This window comes from Seriola lalandi, unplaced genomic scaffold (assembly GCF_002814215.2).
Source record: "Seriola lalandi dorsalis isolate HSWRI2012SDOR001 ecotype SW California unplaced genomic scaffold, Sedor1 jcf7180002054351, whole genome shotgun sequence".
NCBI classification, from domain to species: Eukaryota; Metazoa; Chordata; class Actinopteri; order Carangiformes; family Carangidae; genus Seriola; species Seriola lalandi.
In genome coordinates this window covers 346,717-358,205 of record NW_019524904.1, presented here as the reverse complement: position 1 = coordinate 358,205, position 11,489 = coordinate 346,717, and the positions used below count along the sequence as shown (strand labels likewise).

Below are 11,489 nucleotides of genomic sequence, written 5' to 3'. Positions count from 1 at the left end.
GACTATTTCATAATATTTAATAAAACATTAAATCAACATTTGAAGTTTGAGTGTAATGCTGAAAGGGTGTAATTTAATACGTTTCATAACAAAATCACATAAGAAAAACTCACGTTTCGTGCTTTATTTTGTAACTGCCACAAATAGGCAAACCTTAAAAGTTAATACAAAGTAACAACAAGTGTGTATCCAAGCAGGCATAAGAAAACCGCAAGAAAATAATCCGCACAAAAAGTAAACAGATCATTGTGACTGATCCACTCCAATAAAACAAATCCACTGTGTGGCTTTCCCTTATGCTGCAGCATGACAGGAAACAGCAGACAGTCTATGAAAGGTGCTTCACAAAACCCATATTTTGAGAGATAGCATAAATGTACATTAGTCAAGTTCAACTATTAAAGTGTAAGTTGGAACATGAATTTCCTCAAATCCTCATGACAACTTCCCTCACTCGACACCTCAGTGTGCAACACAGATTGTACAGCAACAGTCCAGGATGGCATCACAGGAACTTCCATCCTCTGAGCGTCATTGCCTCTTTAGTGTTTGCTTTGAGGCAGATCACAGATTTTTGCTCCTGGAGAAATAGAAATCTATGCCTCGGTCACGATGCTGTTTGGGAGTGTGAGATGGGCCTCTCTTTCCTCTGGGTGAAGGCCCTGTGCCGCTCTGGAAAAAAAAGAAAAAAAAGAAAAAAAAGGGGAAATAAATATTTGCACTGATTGTGAAGGTTTAAAAGTAGACAGAGAGACAAATCTGTGATGAGGCACATAATATGAAGCCGAGATTAAGTTGGCTTTGTCTAGCTTGTGTTCGTCACCTTGCACTTAATTCACTTACTTACATTCCACCACTGTTGTATGCAGCCATAAAGGTAAAAAAAAAAGCCGCAGCATGCAATCTCACTATCCACTTCCTTTTTTTCCAAAAACACCTACTGATTTCTTGTTAACGTGTCTACTCCATTCAGGCGCCATGACGATGGGGGTGGGGTAGGTCTCATCAAGGGACACATGAGCATGTGACAGCGCAGCAGTGCTGAGGGTCCAAGGTGTGTGCACATCAGCTCCCCTGATCCCCTGCAACTCTGGAACCCACTGCCGGACGTAGTCACCCTGAAGCAGACGCATGGGTGGTGACCACGATATTATTAATAAATCAGTGACTGAAATTTCCATATGAAAACTTTGTTCCCTTTTGTACTGGTTTCATCACCGTCATGTGACAGCAACACAACCGGTGATTAAGTGTGACATTACTTGTTGTTATGCAAACAACTCCAAGCTCCAGAGAAAATGTTAAAGCAAAATGACACAAACAATTCATGCTTCTTGTCGAACTCACATTATTGTCATAGTCGAGGCCTTGTTTGATCATGTTAAATTTCCTGTTCTCTCTGGGGTCATTTCCTATACCGGCGCTGTATAACCAGTTGCCATAGTTGCTGCAGACATCGTGGTCAATCTTTGAAGGGAAATTTAAAATAATGAGACTTAAAATAAAATATTTTACAACATAACAATAAAATAATTCATACATTACATGATTAGTTATGTCTTAAAAATACAATTTCACTTCTCAAAACTTGCAAACTGACTCAAACCCTGGACTAAAGTACTTACCAGAAGGTATTCAAACAACTCTGCTCCCATCCTCCAGTCCAGGCCCAGATCCTTTGTGAGGAAGCTGGCGACATTTTGCCGCCCCCTGTTGGACATGAAACCTGTCATCGCCAACTCTCTCATGTTGGCGTCCACAAAGGGAACTCCTGTTCTTCCATCTGTAATGATGAAATGTATGTAAATATTCTTAAACATACACTATACTGTTAATACACTTCTTAAAGCCACTTATTGCTATTTAATGAAGAATATTTTATAAACAATGACGGGGAAATATATGGTACAAACCTTTCCATGCATTGAAAAGCTTCATGTCCTTTTTCCATGGCACAGATTTGTCTTGAAGTCCTGAGGTAAAGTGACCCTGATATCAGCTTTACATTCATTTATAGTGCATAAAGAAAGTAAGATATAGAAACTTGAGCTAATGTTACCTTTGAGCTGAAATAGTCTGTTCCCATACTTGACAGCCACAAACTTGAAGTAATCCCTCCACAAAAGTTCAAAAATCACCCTGTAAGACAGCAGTGAAGGCGTCGGAGAGTGAAACAAATTTGTATTATTTGTGATTCAGTAGTGGTCTGTGATAAATCAATGAAAAACTGGTCATTGTTCCAAAGTACCTATACATTTGACACATTAAAGCTTTATATCATCAGCTACAGAGGCAACACCGGAACTACTGGTGAGCATTTGTACATACTTTACCGGAATGGCCCTATTATAGTGTTTATTGTTTTGTATTAAATCCATCTAAATATTCCTGTCCTTACTCCATACTCACCAGTATGTGCTCTGATTGGCTGTCCGCTCCCTCTCGTACTGCTTGATCTGGTGATAAATGTACCTGGGTGAAATGCAACCCATCGCCAGCCTGCAGAATGCCAGTGCAGCACCATTAGGGATATCTTTATGACTTACACACAACATTAAACTCTAGTAAGCTTTTAGCAGTAGAGGAAATAAAATAACACTCACCAAGGTGCAAATTTAGTGGAATAGTTTACACCGATCAAGCCATTACGAGTCTCCTTGTAAGTTGCAACTGCATCCTACAAAACAGACATTCACTATATTTATTACACCTACATAGTAGATTATACATCACTACAGGAGGTTTTTTTTTTTATTTTACTGCTTTATAAAAACAAGTTAGTGTCCATTTGTAATGAATCTTGTACTCACAGTATCCCAAAAATAGTGTTTGAGTCTGGCCAGAGCCTGACTTTCACCACCACTACAGGGGAAGGCTGAGCGAGGATCAGTCAACGGCTCTGTAAGAATAACACAGAAAAGCATTTCAGCATCAAGCTGCTTCAGTCATGTTTAGATTAGATTTAGATTAACTTTATTTATCCCACAACTGGGAAATTCATTTACCACAGCAGAACAGTTAAACAGTCCCTGATGTACACTAAGACACACAGAATCATAAAAGCTCAATCGTATACATGGAAATCGAACCAGTCTGCTCGCTGGCACTTAATGAGGAAATCTGTGCTCAGCAGTTTTTCTGTTGAATACTGAAAATAGTGGCAGTATTGATTTACTTAATTGAGCCACTCTGTAAATTGGACAATTTGTGCTTCCTAACTGGGAGCGGCATGTCAAGACATTTACACAAAAGTCAATTTAATAAGCACATAAAATCAATGTATAGGACTTTTCTGTAATTTCTCTGTACACAAAGACACAAAGGAAGAGCCCAAGAGATACTGTGTAAATCAAAACTATTTGTATTGAGCATAATAAGACATTAGGACGTTCACCTGTCTGTTGCAGCTCCTGTGCTGTGGGAACGGCTCCTTCCTCGAGCCCTGAAGGAAGAGGTTTTAACTGCTCGAGTGTTGGAAACGCAGGCCTCACCATGCTCTGGGTTTCCACTGCCTTCCTGAACTGAGTGTACACATCAGGGAGTCTAACAGACCAGAAGGAAATATTACTAGACATTCCCAGCACTTGACACTTCTTAAACTATACACTGTTAAAAAGTACAATATCCTCTATACTTTTGTTTTCAAGCAAATTACATAACAACAGGATGTTGAGCAGTGCCTTGATGTTTTGTCTTAAGCAAGCAATGTCCTCCCTCACCTAGATATGTGATGAAATGGAAGATCATCTCTGTGGTACAGTGTTGACCCCCAGCAGGTGTGAACTTTGACCTTCATCTGTGCACAGACATCCTTCACCTTTTTCTCAACATTCAGCTCTTCTGACGTTACCTGGGACATGAAGACATGAAGGCCTTTGTCAGAATCACCAAACATTGCAATAAAGTTGTGATTATTAATGCTAAAAAGAGAGAAACTGTTTAGAACTACCTCTTCATGGAAAGCCACCGTGCTGACAGAGCCCAGTTGCTTGATGAGCTCGGCAACAACATCCTCTGGCTTACCCCGTCTCACCACCAGGTTGCTGTCATACAAGCGCACATGCACAAAAATAAACACACAGACGCACATACACACAAGTCCCAGTTCACAACATGCCAGGCAAGCTGCATCCTGGGTAGAGCCCCCCCCCCACAATCCCCTGCTGACCGGAAAAAATGATGGGAACAGTGTGTGCAGCAGACATGTTAATGTAAACATGACCCCCTATAAGCCCAGGTGTGTCCTGATCCTGTTATATCTGTATCAGTGAAATCCTAGAAAACTGAGAAGGTCTGCACTGAGCGTACGTGTAACAATAACATGACACATAAGTTCATGATCATTTTTCAAAATTTGTAAACAGATGACGGTGCTTAAGTGCTATAACAAAGACAGCTGAACTATGGGGAAAGTCTAATATTAAATAAAATTGAGGTCATATACAGGAGGATCAGTCAGCAAATGATAGTTTAATTACCTGCTCTTGTTAAGGAGTGTGTTTCTGAGGTCTCTGATACTCTCCAGTAAGAAGCGCAGGCGGAAAGGCCCAGTCTTTGGGAGGTTGTAGTTGTATGTTCCCGCATAATGTCTGGGGTCGAAGCAGTACAGTGGGACAATGTACTCTGCATTTCTTTGAGCCCAATGGAAAAGCTGCATATACAAAGTGATCATGGCTTGATTAGAGTGACAGCAAAAAATAGAAAAATAAATAAATAAAAAGAAAACACATATAGCACGGTTGATTCAGTTTAAGCTGCTGTAAACCTAAAGTAAGGAAATGCATTTTCCTTGGATACAATTTTGTTTGGTAACTTCTGTCTCTTATTTTGAAAACCGTTTCCAGGAGTCGTACACGTTATGTATGATACTCTGTGGCTTGCCGAATGACTAGAGATTTTTATTTCTATCTCAACGAGTTAGGCATAATCTTACAATGTAAGAATAAAAGGCAGACCAGCAATAATATTTCTAATATAACTTCTTATGTTTTTTGGACGCATGTAAATATTGTGTTCATTTAATTTGAAAATTAAGCTCTTATTTTCATAGCTTTGTACCGGATGTGTAATTGTTGCAGCTGGCAAAACAAAAAATGGCTTGATTCTGGCAGCAAACATGCTACATAATGTTTTCAAAATGTTCTCGTAATGATGTTAACACATCAAGTGCAAAGCATTAAACACGTACCGTTAGTAGGTACGTTTACTTGTAATTTAATTAGGTTTTCTGATGTTAAATAACATCGGACTTCATAACTGGATTCATAACAGATTCACACTCTTACCTCGTTGTCGTGGAGACGCAAGTCGTTTCTCAATAAACATATAATTGTACGGGAGGTAGACATGCTCTTCGTCTTCGATAATGCTGCAGTAGTTTTGTCTGAAACAAATAACTCGCTTCGTTTCAGAGGGCTGTGTTGTGTCTCTCACCAGCGAGCTCTCTCGTGTCGAGTGTCCCCCTCACGTTTTCAGACACGACGTTACACAACGTCGGGTTTTGTAAGCTCGTTTTCTAACAGCTGCCTCAAGCTGCGAATACGTTTCTGTTGTTAGCTAATTGAGTTGCCAACCTCCAGTGCTTTCATTAATGCTTCACATTTTAAGTCTGTGTTTCATGCTATTTATTGTTTCTTTTATTTAATGTAGTTTTAATTATTTTCCACTTAGAAGGCCTGTAAGTTTTCTTCCTTTTTTGTTGTTCTTAGTAGTACTATAGTAATACTATGTAAGTCTAAAAGTACGTTTAAAAATGATACCGTAATATGGTCTATATCATAATGGTAATTGTTTAATCTGTTATGAGCCAGAAAAGACCAATGGTATCTTGGTTAGTTTAATTAGACATTTTTCATTTAAGATTCAGTCAAATGATTCAGTTTTCTTTTGAGGAAAATATCATGAACATAGCTTTAATACTGAAGTGAGTCAAGGTTTTTTTAATAATTAGGCCTAATTTGGATGGATGTTTGTGATAATAGTTTCGCACAAAGAACAGATAATGTCATACAAAAATGAAAGGCAACTCAATTCAATTATATTTAATAATGGAAATATCAGTTAAAAATGGTTAAAACAAAGACAGTAGCATGGTGTGGGGAAATTCGATCAGAAAATGACAGAATAAAATCACTCAGGAAATAGTCTTAGACCTTTGATTTATTAAGTTAAATGTACAAAAGATCAACGACTTGATACATTTCATGTTTCAAGGCTTTGTCATTCAGACAAAACAGACTGTCCCAATCAAAAGCCTCCCAGCCTTTTCATACTGCCTAACAGCTCTCAAAGAGACAATCATACATCCTCCTGTCTAAATCACAGTACAATCTACTGTATAACGTAGCTATTTCATCAAATAGATTTGTATATAATGTAAAAGAAATTTCATACAAAAGTGCAGAACAATATGTATTTACAGTATAATCTTTTTTTTCCATATAAAACAACTTCAGCAATTGTTGTGTGTGTTCTCTACTGAACAGCTGCTCACTTTATTAAGAAGCTTCCCGCTTTGGCAGTGAACATTTGTGTTTACAAGCAGAATCAGATAAGGCACTGACAAAGGTCTAAAAAGATTTGATCATCCGTTAAGTGCCACTGTATTACAGCTAGCCACTACACATCCAACATCAATCCCCCCAAAGTTTTATCTCATCTCCACTTACAAGAATACAGCATTTAGCCCCGTCTTTCCAACTTGACCCTTTTTGGCAACTTATATTATGCTTTATCTCACATGACATGACACATAGCAAGCTGTGCTGTCAAGTGGTCATTAAGTGACCCATTCGTATAGTGTGAAAAGCAAAGTAAAGGCATGGGGTGACTGGATTCATATTGAATTTACAACGAAAAATGTAAATGGGATGCTTCCTTCATGCTAATTTCACGATCTTTTTTTTATAGCAACATAATGTGATGTCAATGCATCTGATTTGGTCTGTGCAGTCTACTGTGCACAAAGCTGCCATAACATAGACAAGGCTACAGGGCTCTGAGGTGACAAAACAATCCAACAAGACTAATACTGTACATTAACTTAGCCTAATATCCATGAAAGCTTCTGTCTCTGCAACTTTTCTTTGGCCTTTCTGAATGGAACAAGGCTCACTGCATGGGACGCTGGAATGGATGTCACACTCCAACAGTACTGTTGGTATTGCTTAACAGACATTGCACACTAATGCAAAAGTTTGGTTTTTTTCTTCTTTACATTGGAACAAACTACACAATTTGTTCTTTATGAAATCATATAAAAAAATGCATCAAATAGAAAAATATCTCCTCAGTTGATTATCCTGCATGTTGGAAATATTTAAATGCATGATATCAAAAGTGCAATGTTGACAGTCCTTCTAAATGGGGTTGTGAGTGCTATGAAAATAGGGTAATACAACCCTCTAAGATGTTAAAAAAGACATTCTTACTTACAAATTCTTATTGTAAGGCGTTGACGAAAATACATTTACATTTTTTCTAGGTGACAATAGAAAACTCATCTGCTAAGATGACTTTGCATGTGGCATATAAAAATATTTTACCATCTTAATTTCACTCACAGCTAACGTCGACTGATGAGTAACTTACAGTATTATCAGATGTGATAAATCACCAGTCAGTCACGATTACATGGTGCCTGGCCATTCCTGGACACTGTTTTCTGCAGCAGTAGATGAGTGTAAAGACCCAGAAAACTTGAGACATCACTTCTCTCTCTCTCTAACGTGGGTCACTTTTCCTGCTCGATATAAGAAAGCATTCTGTTGCTTGTGAGACTGCTAAGTGCTTTCTTGCCAGTCCCGTCCTGAGGGAACTCGCTGCTATGCCTTGAGGACTCTGGAGATCTGACAGCAGTCAACCTGGCCTCTCAGTGAATTATCCGGGTTGAGCTAGTTGGTGAGAAATGCAGGGGTCCTGACAAGGCAGACACTGGTGATACATGACAGGGCAGGAAGTTGGAGTGGTGCTGAGTCCTGGAGCCTGGTGACACGGGGGGGGCCCTGGGGACGGGGCGGGCCGGAGAGGAGGGGAGGCACCGGGGCCATGGAGGCCTCGCAGGCAGGGGAGGGGAAGGGGGTCCGTTAGGCCTCAGAAGCTGCCCTGGACGAACGGGTGGCTGAGCAGAACGTCTGCAGTGGGCCGCCACTTCTCCTCCACAAACACCTGCCGCAGGAAGTCCCTGCACGCGTCGGACACACCCTCTGGAAGCATGGGCTTTGTAGGCTGGGTGGCAATCTTAAAAATGGCCGCCATGGCCTCATACTCCGCCCAAGGAGGTTTCTGGGTCAGCATTTCCACAACAGTGCAAGCAACACTCCTGAGGAAAAGAGCATCCAGCAGAGCTGATTGTCAGTACATCTTATATAATCCAACATGACTAATACTGTACATTACCATAGCCTAATATCCATGAAGGCATGTGTATTTATATCATGGGATCTTTATCGTTTTACACAGCAACATTACAAATATTTTTTAGTTTTATGAATTTTTCATTGATTTATGACTGTCAACCATATTTTTAAGATTTAAACCTTTTTTTCATAGCAGTCTGTATATCGTGTTATCTCCCCTATAGGTGGAACAGTGAACATTATGAGCTTCACGAATGGAGTATTTAATAGCCAATATTTCTGTTTTCTAATACAAATTTCAGTTAGCGTTTATGTCTTGTATTTGACAGCTGTAGTAACAGTGTACTTGCTGGACTCAACTGTCTCCACCATTTGCTCGCGCACAGCACATACCACCATTAAGTTCTTCGATTTACCCCCTATCTACCTGGACGGCTTTGTTGCTACATGCACAGTATCTGTATTGCATTTAGGACAGAGCATTCATTTTGAAATTAACAACAAGGACCAAAAAGACAAAAATCTATTGATTCATATATCATATGTTCATATTAATGTGTTTTATTTTTATAGGTCTCCTGTATAGTGCTAATAACTCACACTTCTTTAACACAGTTGAATCTCAGAAAACTAACTAAGATATGCATTTGCTATTGCATTTGATTACACTATATTTAACAGGACTTCATGTTGATTTATTCAGCTCTGTGTGGTATTGACATGTTTAAAGGGATTTGCTCACATGCACACATACCTCCAACACTGTTCCCACTGAATCTATTGCTTTACCACTCAACCACAGAGATAGTTTTACTGCTTTACTAATGTGTATTTTTGTGCTGCAACAGTCTAATATCCCCTTTGGGCCTCATTACAGTTCCATCTGATCTTTTTCTTACCATACATCAGCCTTCCGGCCGTATCCCTCCCCGTTGATGACTTCAGGACTCATCCAGTAGGGGGTGCCCGTGACAGACTTGATTCCTGTACCAGACATGCAGATGGTCTGGATACGTTTGCTGGCTCCAAAGTCTCCCAGCTTCACGTTCCCCGAGGAGTCTCTCAGGATGTTAGCACCTGGTGGAACGAAGCAAAATGAGCTCAGAATTATTCAAGAGTCTCTCGAGGACTGTCAATATCCTTTAAGGTGTACTTTGACAGTTTGGAAGTTCAATTAATGCAGTTGGCCATTACAGTGCCTGTGCCAGCACTTCAACTGACAGAGCAACCTGAGGGGGAAGGCAGACTTTTCCTATGGCTTGACAAGTCCGGGATTGATGGAACACTTGCAGACTTATTTTTAAAAATGCCAAAAGTATACCGTTCAGTGAGCTTCATATAAATACTCCGCTGACTCAACTCTACAAACACGATGAAGTTTATCTTTCTTTCACTGTTCTCACATCGGGGAAATGCCTCCCGGATTTACACAAATTAGAAAAAATAAAATACTGAATAAACTGTCTGTTCCACATGGATCGAACCCCAGCACCCTTCTGCCTCCTTCCTTAGTAATTTTCCAATATGTAGCTGTGTCTATCCCATTTCCTTCAGACGCTCTACTTGTTTGATCAGTGACTAATGTACACCACTCAACACTCACTTTCCACACCCACCAGAGGGCACGGGGGTGACGAGAAGAGATTGAGACGACCAAAGCCGTAACCCTTCACTCTTTACTTCTCACTTCAACGATCTGTTTCCACTGCCTGTACATTTGTCGTGAGGATGTGAGACTCTCCAATAAATCACGTTAACTACATTTAAGGTTTTGTTTGGCTCTCTGAAACATTACATTCACAGAAACTTTATAGCCTAATGTCATTGCTGCAATGCCAAGCTTCATCTGAAAAACCGCATGTGCTGACAGCTTCTTCTTTTTTTTTTTCTTACTGCAAACAGAAGAGCTCTTGTGTGGTGGGATGAGCACGCAACATATATTACACATGAAGAGCATTTATAAGTGAAAAATCCCACCCACATACATTCTCATAGAGCCCAGCTATGTCCTGTGAGACATACTATATTTTTTTCCCCACCAGACGGTATATTTCCCTCTTCTTGGCCGTGGTTGAACAAAGCAGTGACTCCCAAAGCTGTGGGCAGCCAGACTAAAGCCTTTCCATCCGGTGTTGAACATTTTTAGACTGGACGATTTCACCAGCATGAAGCCTAATATATCTCAAAGGGGAGTTCAAAATAGCACATTTTTCCAGGCTCATTCTGCAGACGATGAATAACTAAATGAGGAAATGTCAAAGAGAATAAAATGAATGAATCTGTAGTTTCCTCAGCAACAGTTGCTGCAATATGAACCGTAAAGATGTCTCACTTGCTGTTTACACACTGTGTCTCAAGTGTGGGTGTGCGCTGGTTATAAATCCAATTAACAACCTATCCTGACCTTCGCAAGCTATCTCTTTCTGTTACCTTTGATGTCTCTGTGTACAATCATGTTGCTGTGCAGGTAGGAGACTCCTTGGAGGATCTGTCTGGTGTATCTCCTTGTCACCTTCTCTGTCAGTGCCCCATAGGCTTTAAGCTGGTCCTTTATTGAGCCCTGGAGAGACAGCGACACAGAGAGAAAAACAGGAAGCCAGTGAGAGAGTGAGCGGAACTCAGAAAGGTTGAGAAATGCATTTATGATCTTTATATTGGCTGTATTGTCAGCTAATATTACTGTCACAGCTGTAGTGAATAAAAATTTTGGAGTGTTGTGCATGATGGGGGTGAAATGGTTCAGTGTCTGGTGTGATTTTAAGGAAAATGTGGTTGTTTTAGCTGAAGAGGATTTATTTTGTTTTGTTTTTTTTTTCTTTTTTGTGAATGTAGACTCCAAGCCAAGTTTCAAGTACAATAACCAAGCAAATAAACATACAATGCACAGAGAGAAATCTGCTTGATTTTGAGTCCAAACACCTCCAATCTCCTGCATTTCCTTTCATTTCCTGTTTTCATTTCCTCATGAGGAAATTGCAGAAGCAAAGACCTGATCCAGTAACACCTGTGACGCACTTTTGGACTCTCGTGCAGTGAAAACAAAAACTTCTCCCGCTTCAGTTTCAGCTGTCAACAAGACACCTCAACAGCTCTCCGGCCCTGTTGGCCAGGCCAGACCACCCCCCCACCCAC

At 40.1% G+C, this 11,489-nt stretch overlaps 2 protein-coding genes across 2 annotated transcripts in view; both read right to left on the bottom strand.

The window, feature by feature from the left end:
- Nucleotides 1-109: 109 nt before the first annotated feature.
- cry-dash (cryptochrome DASH) lies at nucleotides 110-5,480 on the bottom strand. The gene is made up of 14 exons (XM_023407872.2): nucleotides 5,286-5,480; nucleotides 4,479-4,651; nucleotides 3,950-4,043; nucleotides 3,720-3,850; nucleotides 3,395-3,543; nucleotides 2,811-2,899; nucleotides 2,604-2,677; nucleotides 2,410-2,499; nucleotides 2,060-2,139; nucleotides 1,914-1,973; nucleotides 1,626-1,783; nucleotides 1,348-1,467; nucleotides 942-1,118; nucleotides 110-672 (listed from the first exon to the last, which is right to left on the bottom strand). Exons 1-14 carry the CDS (start codon nucleotides 5,346-5,348, stop codon nucleotides 565-567), a joined length of 1,566 nt encoding a protein of 521 aa, XP_023263640.1. The 5' UTR covers nucleotides 5,349-5,480; the 3' UTR covers nucleotides 110-564.
- Nucleotides 5,481-6,141: 661 nt separating this feature from the next.
- The window catches only part of map3k22 (mitogen-activated protein kinase kinase kinase 22), a 38,430-nt gene continuing 33,082 nt past the window's right edge, over nucleotides 6,142-11,489 (bottom strand). Inside the window, exons 16-18 of the mRNA XM_023407919.2 lie at nucleotides 10,788-10,917; nucleotides 9,257-9,434; nucleotides 6,142-8,320 (exon numbers count right to left, since the gene is read on the bottom strand). Of these exons, the coding sequence (XP_023263687.1) occupies nucleotides 8,092-8,320; nucleotides 9,257-9,434; nucleotides 10,788-10,917 (537 nt within the window). The 3' untranslated portion in view covers nucleotides 6,142-8,091. The remainder of the gene's footprint in view (nucleotides 8,321-9,256; nucleotides 9,435-10,787; nucleotides 10,918-11,489) is intronic.